General features: G+C 48.6%; 1 protein-coding gene across 3 annotated transcripts in view; it reads right to left on the bottom strand.

The window, feature by feature from the left end:
• Positions 1 to 2,029: 2,029 nt before the first annotated feature.
• LOC139237899 (PDZ domain-containing protein GIPC1-like) overlaps positions 2,030 to 19,823 on the bottom strand; it is a 32,831-nt gene continuing 15,037 nt past the window's right edge. For all 3 annotated transcript variants that reach the window (XM_070867181.1, XM_070867182.1, XM_070867183.1), the window contains exons 4-6: positions 18,642 to 18,754; positions 15,628 to 15,709; positions 2,030 to 7,555 (exon numbers count right to left, since the gene is read on the bottom strand). In XM_070867181.1, coding sequence (XP_070723282.1) covers positions 7,407 to 7,555; positions 15,628 to 15,709; positions 18,642 to 18,754 — 344 coding nt within the window. In that variant the 3' untranslated portion in view covers positions 2,030 to 7,406. The remainder of the gene's footprint in view (positions 7,556 to 15,627; positions 15,710 to 18,641; positions 18,755 to 19,823) is intronic.

The raw sequence follows: 19,823 nt of genomic DNA, 5'->3' as shown, positions 1-19,823 counted from the left end.
AGCAAATAATCTAGCCTGGCAGTGCTGAGGGAGCGCCGCACTGTCGGAGGGGCGGTACTGAGGGAGTGCTGCACTGTCGGAGGGGCGGTACTGAGGGAGGCCCGCACTGTCGGAGAGGCGGTACTGAGGGAGTGCCGCACTGTGGGAGGGGCAGTACTGAGGGAGTGCCGCACTGTGGGAGGGGCAGTACTGAGGGAGTGCCGCACTGTCGGAGGGGCAGTACTGAGGGAGTGCCGCACTGTGGGAGGGGCAGTACTGAGGGAGTGCCGCACTGTGGGAGGGGCAGTACTGAGGGAGTGCCGCACTGTGGGAGGTGCCGCCTTTCAGCTGAGACGTTGAATCAAGGCCCTGTCTGCTCTCAGTTGGACGTAAAAGATCCTATGGTACCATTTCAGAGAGCTGGGGAGTTTTCCCCAGTTTCCTGGCCAACATGTATTCTTCAATCAACATTGCCGTTTTGCTCTGCGCAAATTGGCTGCCGCGTTTCCTACATTACAACAGTAACTACACTTCAAAAGTACTTCATAAAGGTAGCAACATACACGTAGAGAAGATGTTTCCACTTGTGGGCGAGGCCATAAATATGAGTCACTAATAAATCCAATGGGGAATTATGGAGGAGCTTCTTTACTTAGAGTGGTGAGAATGTGGAACTCGCTACCACAGGGGCAAAGACTACATCGATCAGCATTTGGACGGTGAGACAGGTTAATATTTTGCTCTGAAGGGTCACGCAGGAAACATTAACATACCTTTTCCTTCTTTAGACACTGATGGGCTGGCTGGGCAATTTCAGCATTTGCAACTTTGGTCGTTTCTATTAACACAGATTAAATTGAGTGTTGTCTACAGATAATTCGATGCCGGGTGGGTCTTGAGTTTAAAGAGCATCATTAATACAATTGCGTCAAGATAGCTCTCCCAGACCGCATTTGGAGAACCGTACGGCACAGAAGACCGTTCAGCCCATCGTGCCTGTGCCGGCTCACTGACGAGAGATATCCAATTATTCCCGCTCCCCTGCCCTTCAAATTTCTCCCAGAGTCTGCTCCTGATGTATGTACAGATACTGTACCTTTCATCGCAGAACCAGGCTGAAAAATTAGGCGAGGAGGAATTTCTTCTCTGAGGGTTGTAAATCTGTGGAATTCCCTGCCCCAGAGAGCTGTGGAGGCTGGGTCATTGACTAGAAACATAGAAAATAGCTGCAGGAGGAGGCCATTCGGCCCTTCGAACCTGCACCACCATTCAATATGATCATGGCTGATCATGCAACTTCTGTACCCTATTCCTTTCTCTCCATACCCCCTGATCCCTTTAGCTGTAAGGGCCACATCTAACTCCCTTTTAAATATATCTAACGAACCGGCCTCAACAACTTTCTGTGGTAGAGAATTCCACAGGTTAACAACTGAGTGAAGAAGTTTCTCCTCATCTCGGTCCTAAATGGCTTACCCCTTATCCTTAAGACTGTGAATCTATTTAAGGCGGAGATAGACAGATTTTTGAAGGATAAGGAAGTCAAGGGTTATGGGGAGCGGGTGGGGAAGTGGAGCTGAGGCCGAGATTAGATCAGCCATGATCTTACGGAGCAGGCTCGAGGAGCCAAATAGCCGACTCCTGCTCCTATTTCTTATATTCTTATGTAAATCATTGCATTTTGTACCAAACAATGTGGTTCGTTCGGAGATTAAAGCATCATACCAGCACGCAGCAAACTCCTAGAGCCCTGAAAATAATCTCGACTATATCGAGAGCAGGGGGGGAAGACAAAGAGAGGGAGAGGAAAGAGTAAAAAGCCCACTCTAACAAAGAATACTGAAAGGGGGAGCACTGCCTCCCGTAACGTACGAGCGAAAAATTGCTTCTGGAAAGAAAATATATTTATTAAAAAAGCAAACACAATTGCAATAGGAAATAGTTCATTTAATAGTGCACAAAACTCAGACAGTTTAATCAGAACACAAACATCAGGCATCCTGCCTACCAGGTCTACTGGTCCCTAACAATAGGCATCCCCCCCCCCCCACTCTCCTAATTCTTTCCCCTATTATAGTGCTAACTACCATTAGTGCAAACATTTTAAGGACCCACACCCCTAACTGTACACCCAACTAAGACAAAAGGTAACTGAGCAATGTGGTGGCTTGTGGAATCCCAAGTGTTTTACATCAAGTGCCTTGAGAACTAGAGCGAACGAGACAGGCTGGTCAGGGCTCATGACCGCCCTGTATCTGATAAGGCAACTGAAGGCAAAGAGCAATAAAGTGCTGAGGTAGTCCTCTACTCCCACTAAGTGCCTCTAGCAGCCGTTTGTAGCTGTCTGCAAAAATTTTGCAGGTCAGTCATCACCTAAAAGAGAAAATTGCACTTACTGTCATACAGTATCTTTTTACGTTTTGCGAATATATGCACTAGTCACAGTGTATTAGTGCTGTTTGAGCTTACTCTGTGAGCATTAGATAGATCAGCCATGATCTAATTGAGCGGTGGAACAGCCTCGAGGGACTGATTGGCCTCCTTCTGTGTCTACTAGTAAGTTTGGATCAGTCAGCGGATCATGCGTTCAATCAAGCCCCCTCTCCTGGGCTTCGGCACATAACATACGCAGTGCCGAAGGAGTGTTGCTTCACCAGAGGTGGGGCATTTGCGTGTGGGACAGGGGGGGGTCGTAACAGAAGAGGGCCAAGTGCTCAGTGAAATTTTACCCCAAAAGAGAAAGGAAGAAATTAATTAGACAGATTTAACTATTCTTGTGTTTAACATCAGAAGACAAACATGATATCGGCAAAGAGGAAAAGCGATATTTAAGTTTAGAGATTATACGATGTTGGCATTACTTCGGCGTGTCCAGAATGCTTTCCCAAGCCAGGCACTCCGGCTCTATTTATGGTCATCTCTCTCAATCGGTTTGGATTTTGCGGGTCCGGAATTGTACCAGGGATGAGGGACTTCAGTAACATGGAGAGACTGGAGAAGCTGGGGTTGTTCTCCTTGGAGCAGAAGGTGGTTGAGAGGAGATTTGATCGAGGTGTCCAAAATCATGAGGGGTCTGGACAGAGTAGCTCGGGAGAAACTGTTCCCATTGGTGGAAGGGTCTGGAACCAGGGGACACAGATTTAAGTTAATTTGCAAAAGAGCCAGAGGGGAGATGAGAATGTTTTTACGCAGCGAGTTGTTGTGATCGGGAACGCGCTGCCTGAAAGGGCGGTGGGAATTCAATAGTAACTTTCTAAGGGGAGTTGGATAAATAGTTGAAACGGAAAAATATGCAGGGCTGTGGGGAAAGGGGAGGGACAGGGAATGAGACTAATCGGATCGCTCTGTCACAGAGCCGGCACAGGCACGACGGGCTGAATGATGGCCTTCTGTGCTGTACTGTTGTGTGATTCGATGGAGGTTTGGGAAAGGGCTGTTGTCTTTTCAGAGGATAAATCAGTGGATGAACACCCAAGATCTGTTAACATTAGCAATTGGAGAAACACACAAATATCAAATACAAGTAACATCAATTCAACCAGTCAGCATGTCCCTCAAGGCCACACAATAAGCAGCATAGCTCACACCCCAGTACTGGCACAAAGCATGGACATTCCTGCATCTTTTCATTATTTGCAAAAACATGAAAAGCTGTAACATTGTAAATTGACTCTTTTTTACTTCATACACGCTATTTAACCATGTAACAGATTGCACCTACATACCGGTTGTCTATTACCAGTTTTCATTTAAAAAAATAACTATTTTAAGAGACAGCAAATCAGTTTACGACAAGGTCAAAAGTGTTACAAATTAGAACACTAAGTGAGTGAGCGTTTAATTCACCCGCTGTTACACATTAGCGATACTCCCAGTTAAACTCACACACCCCAGTAAGTTAGTGTTAAATTCAACCCAGGAAAGCAAAAGTTCCAATCAGAGATGGGAGGCAGCTGTGTGGAGCATAAACGCCGGCATAGACCTGTTTGTCCAAGTGGCCTGTTTGTGTGCTGTACACTGGATGTAGTCACATGTTAACCTTGACCCAGAGAACGGCTCAGATCAGTCAGTGCTGGCAAGAGTCTATAGTTTGAAGGCAATTGGTTTGTGCCCATCGAACATCAAAGACTTAGTTCCCCCGAAACACAGCGGACAACTCAGATACCAAACATCAGCCAATCCAGCAATAGAAAACAAAGGTCTACAATGTGCCGAGGGAGCGAGACGCAGAAATAGGCGAATTAGGCCGAGTGTGAGCATTTCTTCGTACTGACACTGACTCCGTGTACCTGCTAAGGCTAGCTGATTGTACTCTACGCTGCACAACCTCCTTGGCTCTGCTTTCCAGACACCTTCAGGCAAAAGGAATTCCATGCATTTGTTTCCACGTGAACTTTTTTCATTCTGCGTTGCATCCTTCCCCCCTTCTAGCCCATGCACAAAGATGGTGGCGCATTTAATCGAGACGTTCAAAACCACGAAGGGCTTTGGACAGAGTAGCTATGGGGAAACGGTTTCCAGTGACGGGAGGCTCGATAACCAGAGGGACACAGATTTAAGGCAATTGGCAAAAGAGCCAGAGGGGAAGATGAGGAGAATGTTTTTACGCAGCGAGTTGTTGTGATCGGGAACGTGCTGCCTGAAAGGGCGGTGGGAGCAGATTCAATAGTAACTTTCAAACCGGGAATTAGGTAAATACTGGCAGGGGAAACATTTGTAGGGCTGTGGGGAAAGAGCGGGGGGAGTGGGACTAATTGGATCGCTCTGTCAGAGCCGGCACAGGCACGATGGGCCGAATGGTCTCCTCCTGCACTGTAACATTCTCTGATTCTATTTATTTCTGGCAAAGCTTCGATCCAGATACGCTGACTGATAAAATAGGGTCAAATGTTCCATCTGTGTCACTACTGAATTTTCACATTATAATTTTTGTTTGATACACAGGAGGAAAACGGTTTAGATTTTTAAAGCATTGTTCGTGACCAGATAATAGAACGAGTTTTGAGCAAACAAGCCGTGAGGTGGGGGGGGGGGGGGGAAAGAGCTGAACTACCAGTTCCTTTTTGACTGGATTAAATCACGTGATAAGGCATCATTCCTATCAGACAGGGAAAGTGCCTGGAGCAGACACTGAGCAGATCTACATTACAAAATGTAGCCTCACAGGAGCAAACGGCAGCTGTTGGGTTTATTGCTTTGCTCCAACCCCACTCTTCACAACAAATATACTTGTTCCCGATAATCGCAAAAGGAGCGGCGTGTAGTGTATAATATAGTGTTATAAAACAGAGGCTGTAGCATACATTTGGTATCTAGTAACTGTAGGGGATTTTTTTCTTTTTAAATGTAATACTTCCAACAACATTGACATTTTACACCCCACTCCAGAGACGCAAGCACAAAATCTAGGCTAACGCTCCCAGTGCAGTACTGAGGGAGTGCCGCACTGTCGGAGGGGCAGTACTGAGGGAGTGCCGCACTGTCGGAGGGGCAGTACTGAGGGAGTGCCGCACTGTCGGAGGGGCAGTACTGAGGGAGTGCCGCACTGTCGGAGAGGCAGTACGGAGGGAGTGCCGCACTGTCGGAGAGGCAGTACGGAGGGAGTGCCGCACTGTCGGAGAGGCAGTACGGAGGGAGTGCCGCACTGTCGGAGAGGCAGTACGGAGGGAGTGCCGCACTGTCGGAGAGGCAGTACGGAGGGAGTGCCGCACTGTCGGAGAGGCAGTACGGAGGGAGTGCCGCACTGTCGGAGAGGCAGTACGGAGGGAGTGCCGCACTGTCGGAGAGGCAGTACGGAGGGAGTGCCGCACTGTCGGAGAGGCAGTACTGAGGGAGTGCCGCACTGTCGGAGAGGCAGTACTGAGGGAGTGCCGCACTGTCGGAGAGGCAGTACTGAGGGAGTGCCGCACTGTCGGAGAGGCAGTACTGAGGGAGTGCCGCACTGTCGGAGAGGCAGTCTTTCGGATGAAACGTTAAACTGAGGCTCTCTCCGTGGTCACAAAAGATTCCATGGCCACTATTTCGAAGAGTAGGGGAGTGTCCCGGGGCCTATATTTATCCCTCAATCAACACCACAAAAACAGATTATCTGGTCATTATCACATTGCTGTTTGTGGGAGCTTGCTGTGCGCAAATTGGCTACTACATTTCCCCACATTACGACAGCGCAAAACAAAACGTACTAAATTAGCTGCAAAGCGCTTTGGGTCGTGCTCGATGGTCGGAATTGTATTGCTGGGTGCTTTTATTCCGTTCGGGCGGACACAGTATGAACATGTCACACACCCAGCATTACACTTCACCAAAATCCCAGCAACAGCCTCTTTAATGGTAAATAAATGAGTGAGCCTCGAAGGACTGGAACTTGCTTAGGGCGATCACCAGTAGTTTAAAAAAAAAACTTGCATTTCTATAGCGCCTTTCACAGCCACCGGACGTCCCGAAGCGCTTTACAGCCAAGAGTACTTTGTCAAGGTGTAGCCACTGTGGGGAAACACGGCAGCCAATTTGCGCACAGCAAGCTCCCATAAACAGCAATGAGATATTGACCCAGATTCACCTGTTTCAGGGATTTGACTGAGGGATAAGTATCGGCCCCAGGACACTGGAGAACTCCCCCTGCAACAACTCGATGCGTGGCATTTATTAATCTGCTTAAACCATTTTATTTTACGCCCGCCTTGTACAAATAGCGCTGGTGAATTTCGATCTACAGTGATAACTTGCACTTTGAGATGCAGGGGGACACAGTGAGCGATTATATAAATAAATGCAAGTCTCCTTCTTTAAGAGGTATTTTCTTTCCTAAGAGCACTACTTTCCATCTCTCAGCCTGAAAAGATAGTGATGTTTGGTATCTGAAACGAGAAAATCAGTACAAATACTATTATAAATCACCAGTTAAGACCCTATATTTTAAAGTGTTCTAGTGGTGTGGCGAGCTCCTCGTGTACCTGTATCGCCATACTGGGATGTGCAACACACCCAATTCTTTTTAAAAACCGCAGCCTAGAAAACATAGACCGAACTCACATCTTCGAAAGGAACGCTTTCCTCGCCAACTTAAAAATTCCCATAAACACGTCTGCAAAAATATATTAAAAATAACTTTTGTATAATTTCACCACAGGAAAACTCTCAAAAATTGTGGCAACCATGTTGCAGAGACCATCGGCACACCGCAATATGGCACCTAAAAGGTACTCGGGTATTTGCCTACAAAATAACAGCAGCGGTCTACAAACACGGAATTAATGGTCGCTCCGTCGGTACAAAATCACCCGGAAATGTTCCCGTAAAAAGTAACCCAGCACCCAGAGTCCTAAAATTATTAGCATATGTCACTCTCTCTCTCTATATATATATATATACATATATTTTAAGTGACCCTTGAACTTGTACAGTCTTAGTGATGGCACCGTGGGCGATTATCGTCCGGCCTTCGCGTCTCCAATAGCACCCCAGACATCGAAGACAAACTCGTCGGGGAAAGCAAAGTCACCGAGATCCTCGTCAATGGCCTGCGCAAACTCGTCGGGGTTCCTCCGGTTTTTGCCCAGGTCCACCATGGTGGCAGCTGCGTGAGAGAGAAGCACAGAGAGCATATCGTCAGCAGGAGGCACAGACATCGAGTGAGCCGCACCACTTTGCCGCTATCGAGCGACCCGCTCCATATCCTCCCCCGCACCCCCCCACGACTGTAAAGGCACCGACTACAGGCTCCTTCCCCAAAATGGGGGGAGAGCAGCACCTCATCCGAATCTCTCCCACCAACAATAATTTGCATTTATATAGCACCTTTAACATAGTAAAACAGCCCAAGGCACCTCACAGGGAACATAAGAATTAGCAGGAGTCGGCCATTTGGCCCCTCGAGCCTGCTCCGCCATTCAATATGATCATGGCTGATCTGATCTTGGACTCAACTCCACTTCCCGCCCGCTCCCCATAACCCTCGACTCCCTTATTCAAAAATCTGTCTTTTTCCACCTTAAATGACCCAGCCTCCACAGCTCTCTGGGACAGAGAATTCCAAAGATTCACGACCCTCAAGAGAAGAAATTCCTCCTCACCTCAGTCTTAAATGGGCGGCCCCTTATTCTGAAACTGTGCCCCCTGGTTCTAGGTTCCCCCCACGAGGGGAAACATCCTCTCTGCATCTACCCTGTCAAGCCCCCTCAGAATAAGATCACCTCTCATTCTTCTAAACTCCAATAAGTACAGGCCCAACCTGCTCAACCTTTCTTCAAAAGATTGGGGGGGGGGGGGGAGCAGAAATTTCCCCCCGTTGTTTTTTTTTGGGGGGGGGGGGGCGGGGTTTTCTCCACCCCCAATCCATGGTCAAAATCTGACTCCGGGCCACATCACGAGATATTAGAACAGTTGAGAGATATGTTTTAAGGTGCGTCTTAAAGGAGGAGAGGCGGAGAGGTTTATGGAGGGCATGCCAGAGCTTGGGGCCCAGGCAGCTGAAGGCACGGCCACCGATGGTGAAGCGATGGAAATCAGGGGATGCTCAAGAGGCCAGAATCGGAGGAGCGCAGAGATCTCGGGGGCTTGAAGGGCTGGAGCAGCTTACAGAGATTGGGGGGGGTGGGAGGGGGAGGGCGATGGTCACGGAGGGATTTCACAAGGATGAGAATTTTAAAACTGAGGCTTTGCTGGACTGGGAGCTGTAGGTCAGCGAGTGTCCATAGCGAGGGGGGAGGGAATGAGAACGTAACACATTTTACAAATCATTGCCATGACCCAACTGCACTAACATGCTAAGCTTCCAAGTCAACAAAAGAACTAAAATTCTGGTCTTAAATGCCAGTCAACCTCACAGATGATGTGTTAGCCGGAAGTGAATGAGAAGGGAGAGAGTTATCTGCATACCAGTAATGATAAGATCATATCCTGTGTTGTGCGCTTTCCTGTAAACAATGTCCCCAGGGCTCTTCCGGCAGTTTTTTGTAACTAATCAACAATCCCCTCCATTTTGGGGATCACAAGTTTATTTCTTGATTCACGCGGAGGGATTATAGGAAAGCCAGCTCAACTCCAAAATGCTCCGAACAGCAAAAATAACAGCGTTTGCCTTTTTGAAATACTGAGTCGAAGTTACGGAAGTTTTAGCAGAAGTGACTGCAAGCTAAATGATTGGAAGAATTAAGGTTGGGAAACTGGGAGAGACATTTTTTTGTTATCACTCATAAAATGCAGAATTTTAGCAGACATTTGCTATCAGATATTTTTTGATACTATCGGGTCAACTTCATTCCCACACTCGCAAGTTAATCACCCCCTCAACCCAAGCTCATTTTTCCCACCCCTGAAAAAGCAACATTTTAGTTAACATTGTAATGTATTTGCGTCATGGGCTCTTTGCTTAAGAATTCACAGCAACACATTGCTATTAAGAACGAGTTGGTTTATTAGCAAAAGGTTTAACAATCACACGACACATTACCGGTTCATCCACCAGGCTCACAACCACCGGCTTGGGGAGCCAGCCAGTGTTCAAAGAACCCAGAAGGAAAATAATCAAATTTTCACTTGTGCTAATCTCAAATTGGCCGTATTTACTCTGGGGGGGATAACATTTAGGGATACCAACACTCTGCACAATTAAGGAACCGAATGGCCTTTATTACAAGATGATTTGAGTACAAGAGTAAAGACGTCTTACTGCGATTATATCGGGCCCTGGTGAGACCACACCTGGAGTATTGTGTACAGTTTGGGTCTCCTGACCCAAGGAAGGATATACTTGCCATAGAGGGAATGCAACGAAGGTTCACCAGACTGATTCCTGGGGATGGGGGGATTGTCCTATGAGGAGAGATTGAGTAGACTAGGCCTATATTCTCTAGAGTTTAGAAGAATGAGAGGTGATCTCATTGAAACGTATTACATTCTTACAGGGCTTGACAGGGTAGATGCAGGGCTGGGAAACATCCTCCCTGCATCTCGGAGTCTCAGGATAAGGGCTCGGCCATTTAGGACTGAGATGAGGAGAAATTTCTTCACTCAGAGGGTGGTGAATCTTTGGAATTCTCTGCCCTAGAGGGCTGTGGAGGCTCAGTCTTTTGAGTATATTCATTAGAGATCAATAGGTTTTTGGATATTAGGGGAATCGAGGGATTATGGGGATAGTGCAGGAAAGTGGAGTTGAGGTCGAAGATCAGCCGTGATCTCACTGAATGGCGGAGCAGGCTCGAGGAGCCGAATGGCCGACTCCTGCTCCTAATTCTTATGTTCTTATGAACGTTGAAAAAGAATAAGAGCCAGGAATAAGAGCCCCAGCCAATTGTCTCTTCCTGTTGTCAGCACAGCTCAGTTGGGAACACTCCTGCCCGAGTTAGGAGGCTGAATGTTCAAAAGCAGCACTGCAGGACTGGAGGGGTTAAGCCAGGGCAATGCTCCATTGAGATGGCATCCCTGGAACGAGGTGTTAAAACTTCCCGTGTCCTTGTGGTCCAACTGAGCGTGAAAGAATCCGCAGTGCGATCGGACGATGAGCTGGGAGTTCGTCCCGTGTCTCGGCCAACATTCCTCCCCATATCAACCGGGGGATTTGCTGGTCGTTCATCCAACCGCTGGTTTTTTCTTAGGGGGGAGGGGAAAAGAGGAAAGAGGGGTGGACAATCCCCCATCCCAGGAATCAGTCTGATGAACCTTCGTTGCACTCGCTCCAGGGCAAGTACATCCTTAGGTGCACAGATTGGCTGCTGCCTAACCGCCACTGCACCTCAAAGCCGTTCACTGTGCAGGCTGTTTTGGGACGATAAGGCACTTTGTAAATGCAACATTTCTCCAACATAGAAAATAGGTGCAGGAGTAGGCCATTTGGCCCTTTGAGCCTGCACCACCATTCAATAAGATCATGGCTGATCATTCACCTCAGTACCCCTTTCCTGCTTTCTCTCCATACCCCTTGATCCCCTTAGCCGTAAGGGCCACATCTAACTCCCTCTTGAATATATCCAATGAACTGGCATCAACGACTCTCTGCAGTAGAGAATTCCACAGGTTAACAACTCAGTGAAGAAGTTTCTCCTCATCTCAGTCCTAAATGGCCTACCCCTTATCCTAAGACTATGTCCCCTAGTTCTGGAACTGCCCAACATCGGGAACAATCTACCCGCATCTAACCTTTCCCGTTCCTTCAGAATCTTGTATGTTTCTATGAGATTCCCTCTCATCCTTCTAAACTCCAATGTATAAAGGCCCAGTTGATCCAGTCTCTCCTCATATGTCAGTCCAGCCATCCCGGGAATCAGTCCGGTGAACCTTCGTTGCACTCCCTCAATAGCAAGAACGTCCTTCCTCAGATTAGGAGACCAAAACTGAACACAATATTCCAGGTGAGGCCTCACCAAGGCCCTGTACAACTGCAGTAAGACTTCCCTGCTCCTATACTCAAATCCCCTAGCTCTGAAGGCCAACATACCATTTGCCTTCGTCACCGCCTGCTGTACCTGCATGCCAACTTTCAATGACTGATGTACCATGACACCCAGGTCTCGTTGCACCTCCCCTTTTCCTAATCTGCCGCCATGCAGATAATATTCTGTCTTTGTGTTTTTGCCCCCAAAATGGATAACCTCACATTTATCCACATTATACTGCATCTGCCATGCATTTGCCCACTCACCTAACCTGTCCAAGTCACCCTGCAGCCTCTTAGCGTCCCCCTCACAGCTCACACCGCCAGCCAGTTTAGTGTCATCTGCAAACTTGGAGATATTACACTCAATTCCTTCATCCAAATTATTGATGTATATTGTAAATAGCTGGGATCCCAGCACTGAGCCTTGCGGCACTCCACTAGTCACTGCCTGCCATTCTGAAAATGACCCGTTTATCCCAACTCTCTGCTTCCTGTCTGTCAACCAGTTCTCTATCAGTATATTACCCCCAATACCATGTGCCTTGATCTTGTACACCAATCTCTTGTGTGGGACCTTGTCAAAGGTCTTTTAAAATTCCAAATACACCACATCCACTGGTTCTCTCTTGTCCACTCTACTAGTTACATCTTCAAAAAATTCCAGAAGATTTGTCAAGCATGATTTCCCTTTCATAAATCCATGCTGACTTGGACCGATCCTGTCACTGCTTTCCAAATGCACTGCTATTTCATTCTTAATAATTGATTCCAACATTTTCCCCACCACTGATGTCAGGCTATAATTACCCGCTTTCTCTCTCCCTCCTTTTTTTTTTAAAAAGTGGGGTTACATTAGCTACCCTCCAGTCCATAGGAACTGATCCAGAGTCAATAGACTGTTGGAAAATGATCACCAATGCATCCACTATTTCTAGAGCCACCTCCTTAAGTACTCTGGGATGCAGACCATCAGGCCCCGGGGATTTATCGGCCTTCAATCCCATCAATTTCCCCAACACAATTTCCCGCCTAATAAGGATATCCTTCAGTTCCTCCTTCTCACTAGACCCTCGGGGTCCCCTAGTACTTTCGGCAGGTTATTTGTGTCTTCCTTCATGAAGACAGAACCTAAGTATTTGTTCAATTGGTCCGCCATTTCTTTGTTCCCCTTTATAAATTCACCTGAATCCGACTGCAAGGGACCTACGTTTGTCTTCACTAATCTTTTTCTCTTTACATATCTGTAGAAGCTTTTGCAGTCAGACACGGAGACGCCGACTCTGATAAGCTTGCTTTTATAAAAAGGAGAAACCTACCTGTCCCAATCCTGGCACAGATATCATAGAATCCCGGAACGGTTACAGCACGGGGGGAGGCCAGTTGGCCCGTCGAGCCCGTGCCAGCTCTCTGCAAGAGCACTTCAGCCAGTCCCACTCCCCCGCCCTTTCCCCGTAACCCTGCACATTCTTTGTCCTTCAGGCACTTATCCAACTCCCTTTTGAAAGCCACGATTGAGTCTGCCTCCACCACCCTCTCAGGCAGCACATTCCAGATCCTAACCACTCGCTGCGGGGAAACGTTTTCCCTCGTGTCGCCTTTGGATCTTCTGCCAATCGCCTTAAATCTGTGTCCTCTGGTTCCCGACCCTTCCACCAATGGGAACAGTTTCTCTCTAGACAGACCCCTGAAGATTTTGAACATCTCTAGCAAATCTCCTCTCAACCTTCTCTGCTCCAAGATCATATAAAAACAACAGCAGCTAGGCTCTCCTTCAAGCCTTGGTGACGAACAGAAGATTTAGCACGGCCCACACTACCCTCGTCCAAAAAAAAAAATCAAATACAACTGCACCAATTTAGGAATGTTTTTTTTTTGAACACTAAAAAAACTATTTACAATAAGATTTCAGTTTTGTGGAACTATTTTTTAGAGTACTGGTAAATATGTTAATGCAGATTCATGTAGATTACAAACCCCCTTGAGTGTAGATAACAAGGAATGGAATGGAATGCACTGCAATAATTAAAAAACTGCATGTTAGTCACTTGTGCTCTCCATCAAGAAAAATACAGACAAGATCTGCACACCCAGATCAAGAAATTCCTTTCTCTGCACAACAGTAATTGTATTCTGGTCCAACAGCGTGAAAGGCAACAATCTTGATCCTTATAAGAACAACTGTTGTATTTATACAGCGCCTTTAATGTAAAATTTCCCAAGGTGCTTCACAGGAGCGTTATCAGATGAAATGCGACATCAAGCCACGTAAGGACATGTTAGGCCAGCTAACCAAAAGCTTGGTCAAAGAGGTAGGTTTTAAGGAGCGTCACTGAATAAATTTAAGTCAGGGATAAGACAGTTTCTTAACCGATAAGGAAATAAGGGGTTATGGGGAGCAGGCGGGGAAGTGGACCCAAGTCCGTGATCGGGCCAGCCCATGATCTTATTAAATGGCGGAGCAGGCTCGAGGGGCCGTATAGCCTACTCCTGCTTCTTATGCTCTTAAAGGAGGAGAGAGAGAGGCGGAGAGGTTTAGGGAGGAAGTTCCAGAGCTTGGGGCCCAGGCAGCTGAAGGCACGGCCGCCGCTGGTGGAGCGATGGAAATCGCGGATGCGCAAGAGGCCGGAACTGGAGAAGCGCGGATATTTTGGGGGGTTGTGGGGCTGGAGGTTACAGAGATACGGAGGGACGAGGGCCACAGAGGGATTTGAAAACAAGGATGAGCATTTCAAAATCGAGGCGTTGTCAGACCGGTAAGGAGGGAGAAGTCCCTCCAGTTCTCCCACCTTGTCCCATTACCCTTTGGGTTACAACCACAATCTTATTGCATGTGTTATACCTGCTTTCCCTGCCCTTGCAAGTCTTTTTCACAACAGCCCAGTAGTGTGGTATAGAAAGTTTACAATACAATTCATTTCTATAACGCGATGTGAGAGTCAGACTGCAGAAGACCAAGCTACACCAGCACTGATTCCAGACGCATAGTGTGCATGTTTGCAGTTACGGGTTGATAATATGAGAAGGCAACAAGGGAAAAGCAAAAAAAAAACAGAAGAATTTCTCTACATTACTATCGTACTCCAAAAGTAATTAACTGAGAATCACGGTTTGCTATTTAGAGCCGAGACCCCTGCCTCAGCTCATCCGCTGCTGAAGCCCTCACCCATGCCCTTGTTACCCCTATACTTCACTATTCCAATGCAATCCTGCTGGCCTCCCATATTCTACCTTTTGTAAACTGGAGGTGATCCAAAACTCGGCTGCCCGTGTCCTAACTCACACCAAGTCCTGCTCACCCATCACCCCGAGCTCGCTGCCCCGTGTCCTAACTCACACCAAGTCCTGCCCACCCATCACCCCCTGTGCTCACTGCCCCGTGTCCTAACTCGCACCAAGTCCTGCTCACCCATCACCCCCTGTGCTCGCTGCCCCGTGTCCTAACTCGCACCAAGCCCCGCTCACCCATCACCCCCTGTGCACGCTGCCCCGTGTCCTAACTCGCACCAAGCCCTGCTCACCCATCACCCCCTGTGCTCGCTGCCCCGTGTCCTAACTCGCACCAAGTCCCGCTCACCCATCACCCCCTGTGCTCGCTGCCTGTGTCCTAACTCACACCAAGTCCCGCTCACCCATCACCCCCTGTGCTCGCTGCCCCGTGTCCTAACTCACACCGAGTCCCACTCACCCATCACCCCCTGTGCTCGCTGCCCCGTGTCCTAACTCGCACTGAGTCCCACTCACCCATCACTCCTTGTGCTCGCTGACATAGTGGTTTCCGGTTAAGCAATGCCTCGATTTCAAACTTCTCATCCTTATTTTCAAATCCCTCCATGACTCCGCCCCTCCCTATCTTTGTAATCTCCTCCAGCCCCACAACCCCCCCCCCAAGAGATGTTTGCACTCCTCTAATTTTGCCCTCTTGAGCATCCCTGATTATAATCGCTCCACCATCGGTGGCCGTGCCTTCAGCTGCCTGGGCCCCAAGATCTGAAACTCCCTCCCTAAATCTCTCCGCCTCTCTACCTCTCTCTCCGCCTCTCTTTCCTCCTTCACGACACACTTTAAAACCTATCTCTTTGCCTGCCGTAATTTCTACTTATGCAGTGTCAAATTTTAAAAATCTCATAATACTTCTGTGAAGCGTCTTGGGATGTTTCACTACGTTAAAGGCGCTAGAGAAATACAATTTATTGTTGTTGTTGAAGATATACTGAGGCATTAAATAAATGCACGTATATTTTTACTGGGGGAAATGAAGGAAAGACATCACTCACCCAGTTCAGTGTCCCTGATCCCCATGTAACTTTCCAGCAGGTCATCTACCTTCTCGATGGCCTTCTCTTCAAACGCCGATGGCTGGGATCAAACAGAGCGTACGGTTCAGAGCAAATCATTCAACAAGAGCAAAGATCAGAAAACATGGACGGCCACATTAACGAGTGAAACGGATTTCCCAATGCAGTGAATGAAAAGTTACCGATCCGATTGCTGGCCAGCGCTGCAATTACTGGGCCAGTCAACACAAGGAAGTCATGAAGAAAATTTACAGTTGCCAATTTTCTCCTCACTCATTCTTCCTCAGAAAGAATGGAATAAGGGGCTAAAAGCTGTACAATCCCCTCAAAGGAAACGGATCGATTTGCGACAGCTCACAGTTTCTCCAGCCCTTGTTACAAGTCTGCGCCGGCTCATTCGAAGAGCAAACCAGTTAGTCCCGCTCCCCCATTCCTTCACCACAGCCCTGAAATTTTCTCTCCTTCAGGCATTTATTCCATTCCCCTTTTGAAAGCCACGATTGAGTCTGCCTCCACCACCCTCTCAGGCAGCGCATTCCAGATCCTAACCACTCGCTGCGGGAAAACATTTTGTCTCATGTCGTGTTTGGTTCTTCTGCCAATTGCCTTAAATCCGTGTCCTCTGGTTCCCGACCCTTCCACCAATGGGAACAGTTTCTCTCTAAATACCCTGTATTAAATATGCTCATGATTTTGAACACCGCGATGAAATCTCCTCTCAACCTTCTCTGTTCTATGGAGGACAACCCCGGCTTCTTCAGTCTATCCATGTTACTGAAGTCTCTCGTCCTTGGAACCATTTTAGTAAAACTCTTCCGTACCCGCTGCAAAGCTTTCGTGTCCTCCCAAAAGTGTGGTGCCCAGAATTGGACACAGTTGATCAACGGGGACAGATCCAAGCTCCGCGCCGGCTGTCAGAGGCCATTTTCGCAAACAAGCCTCAGGTTGCTAACACGGGGAAGCGGAGATGCTTCAAGCAGAATTAACACAACAAAAATCACCGGAATGCAGACTGCATACAGGAGCCACGCACAAGGTTAGATTAAAAACCATTACTTTTTAAATAGAGGGGGGAAAAAAAAAAAATCAAGCTACAATACAAGCTACAGACTGATTCCCGGGATGGCAGGACTGACATATGAAGAAAGACTGGATCGACTAGGCTAATATTCACTGGAATTTAGAAGAATGAGAGGGGATCTCATAGAAACATATAAAATTCTGATGGGATTGGACAGGTTAGATGCAGGAAGAATGTTCCCGATGTTGGGGAAGTCCAGAACCAGGGGACACAGTCTAAGGATAAGAGGTAAGCCATTTAGGACTGAGATGAGGAGAAACTTCTTCACTCAGAGAATTGTTAACCTGTGGAATTCTCTACCGCAGAAAGTTGTTGGGGCCAGTTCGTTATATTCAAAAGGGAGTTAGATGTGGTCCTTACGGTTAAAGGGATCAAGGGGTGTGGAGAGAAAGCAGGAATGGGGTTCTGAAGTTGCATGATCAGCCATGATCATATTGAATGGTGGTGCAGGCTCGAAGGGCCAAATGGCCGACTCCTGCACCTATTTTCTATATTTCTATGTGAGGGAGAAGGGTGAATAGGGGGACATGGTGGCAGAGTGGGAAGAGGCAATATGGGTGGGAGGAGTGTGGTGTGGAGCATAAACACCGGCACGGACCCGTTGATCCAAATAGCTTGTTTGTGTGATGTACATGCTATGTAAGTCTGCGTAATGTAGGGTTAAGCTCAATCATTGTACTTACTAGTAAGTACATTCATTTACTGTAAGTAAACCTGTCAATCAGACTCAATGCTTGTACTTTCCTTCCAGGGCTGCTGGCTCTGGTTAGAAGGGAACAATTTGCTCAGCACATCCGACCCATGCACAGGGAGACATCTTAGAACCGTAGAAATTTACAGCACGGAACGAGGCCATTCGGCCCATCGTGTCCGCGCCGGCCGACAAAGAGCCACCCAGCCTAATCCCACTTCCCAGCTCTCGGTCCGTAGCCCTGTAGATCGCGGCACTTCAGGTGAGTATCCAAGTACTTTTTAAATGTGGTGAGGGTTTCTGCCTCTACCACCCTTTCAGGCAGCGAGTTCCACCCCAGACCCCCACCAGCCTCTGGATGAAGAAAGTTCCCCTCAAATCCCCTCTAAACCTCCCCGCAATTACTTTAAATGCACGCGCCAAAGACATCAAGATGGCAGTTCATCCAGATTTCTCCAGATAAACAAACAATGGCCTTCGACCTTCCCATCCCAGAGCAACGTAGAACAATAAACAGCAGAACTTCAGCTCCATTCATTATTTCCCGCAGGCTAACATTTACTGGTGGCTATAATCGTCGCGAGGGGAGTGTGTGTATTCCTGTCCCTCACTGTTTACTTTGCTCCTTGTATTTTTGGGATCATTACGCACATCCACTCTGAATCACACCGCTCTGTTATTTTGTGACCAGCTCAATCTGCCTCAGCACCGTGAGGAGGAGGAAATGGATACAATCAGCCGCTTTAGCTCGAGTGGTTGGTCTGCCTGCCTTTACACGTGCCGGCATCGATGGGGCCTCGTTTCAAACCCCCCTCGCTTACACGTTCATAAAGGGCAACTGAAGGCGCGACACGATGGCACAATTGGGTCAACCCACGGGTGGGGGGGGGGGTTTTTGCCTCTTGGGAAGTGGGTTTAAATCCAATCCAGGCCGACTCGCACCAAAGTCTCCCGTGTCTCCAGGACCAGGCAGAATAAAACCCAGTGCCCAGTCGGCACAGATCCGTGGCCAAATAAAGATGCCCAATCGAACAGTAATCGGGCACCGCGCTCAAAGGCACAGGATGTCGGAGGCGAGAAATGCGGCGATTTATTTCACGACAAGTAAATACCAGGCCCTCCCCTCCCCTCCGCAACTCAAGGCCCTTTCACACAGCGCCTCGAACGCTGTGCAACGTCCCGAGATGCACCACCAAACGCAGACTATAAATCAGCGCCTACCTCTTCCTCCACCGTGGCAGCCCCTTTCGCCCGTAGTCGCAGTGTTCCTTTCCCAGTACCCAGCTGCCCACCCGAGGCAGGTTTGCCCCCTCGGGAGCGCTGGCTTATCATGTCTGCGGGAGAAACGGGAGGGCGGGTTAGTATCGGGCAGCGAATCGGACGCCGGTCTGGCGGCTGTGGACTCCAGCAGGGCAGGCTCGAAGGCCACGGAGCCTCAGACTTTCAACACTTTCAAAACTTCGGAGAAGGGCCGCTGGCAACAACTGGAGCAAGTGGGCGGCCGCTGATCATACAAGCAGGTCGGGGGGCTGACCATTTGGAGATTAGAGACCGCATTGAAATGTGTGTTGGGGACGGGGAGGGAAGATGATGGTCCACTGTGGAATACAATTGCTGGTTTGTTAAAGGGGAATGCTTACAAGAAAGATTCTCAGAAAGACTTGCAGTTATATAACGCTTTTCACGACCACCGAACGTCCCAAAGCGATTTACAGCCAATGAAGTACATTTGGAGTGTGGTCACTGTTGTAATGTGGGAAACACAGCAGCCAATTTGCGCACAGCAAGCTCCCACACACAGCAATGTGATAATGACCCAGATAATCTGCTTTTGTTATGTTGATTGAGGGATAAATATTGGCCAGAACACCGGGGATAACTCCTCTGCTCCTCTTCAACATAGTGCTGTGGGATCTTTTACGTCCACCCGAGAGCGCAGACGGGATTCCGGTTCAACATCTCATCCGAAAGACGGCACCTCCGACAGCGCAGTGCGGCGCTCTCTCAGTACTGCCCCTCCAGATAGTGCGGCACTCCCTCAGTACTGCCCCTCCAGACAGTGCAGCGCTCCCTCAGTACTGGGCTCCCTCAGCACTGTCCCTCTGACAGTGCGGCGCTCCCTCAGTACTGCCCCTCCGACAGTGCGGCGCTCCCTCAGTACTGCCCCTCCGACAGTGCGGCGCTCCCTCAGTACTGCCCCTCCGACAGTGCGGCGCTCCCTCAGCACTGCCCCTCCGACAGGGCGGCGCTCCCTCAGTACTGCCCCTCCGACAGTGCGGCGCTCCCTCAGCACTGCCCCTCCGACAGTGCGCCGCTCCCTCAGCACTGCCCCTCCGACAGTGCGGTGCTCCCTCAGCACTGCCCCTCCGACAGGGCAGCGCTCCCTCAGCACTGCCCCTCCGA

The sequence above is a fragment of the Pristiophorus japonicus genome, chromosome 24 (assembly GCF_044704955.1).
Source record: "Pristiophorus japonicus isolate sPriJap1 chromosome 24, sPriJap1.hap1, whole genome shotgun sequence".
In the NCBI taxonomy this organism is placed as follows: domain Eukaryota; kingdom Metazoa; phylum Chordata; class Chondrichthyes; family Pristiophoridae; genus Pristiophorus; species Pristiophorus japonicus.
Note: the sequence above shows the minus strand (reverse complement) of the source record. Positions and strands in the feature narration are given on the sequence as shown.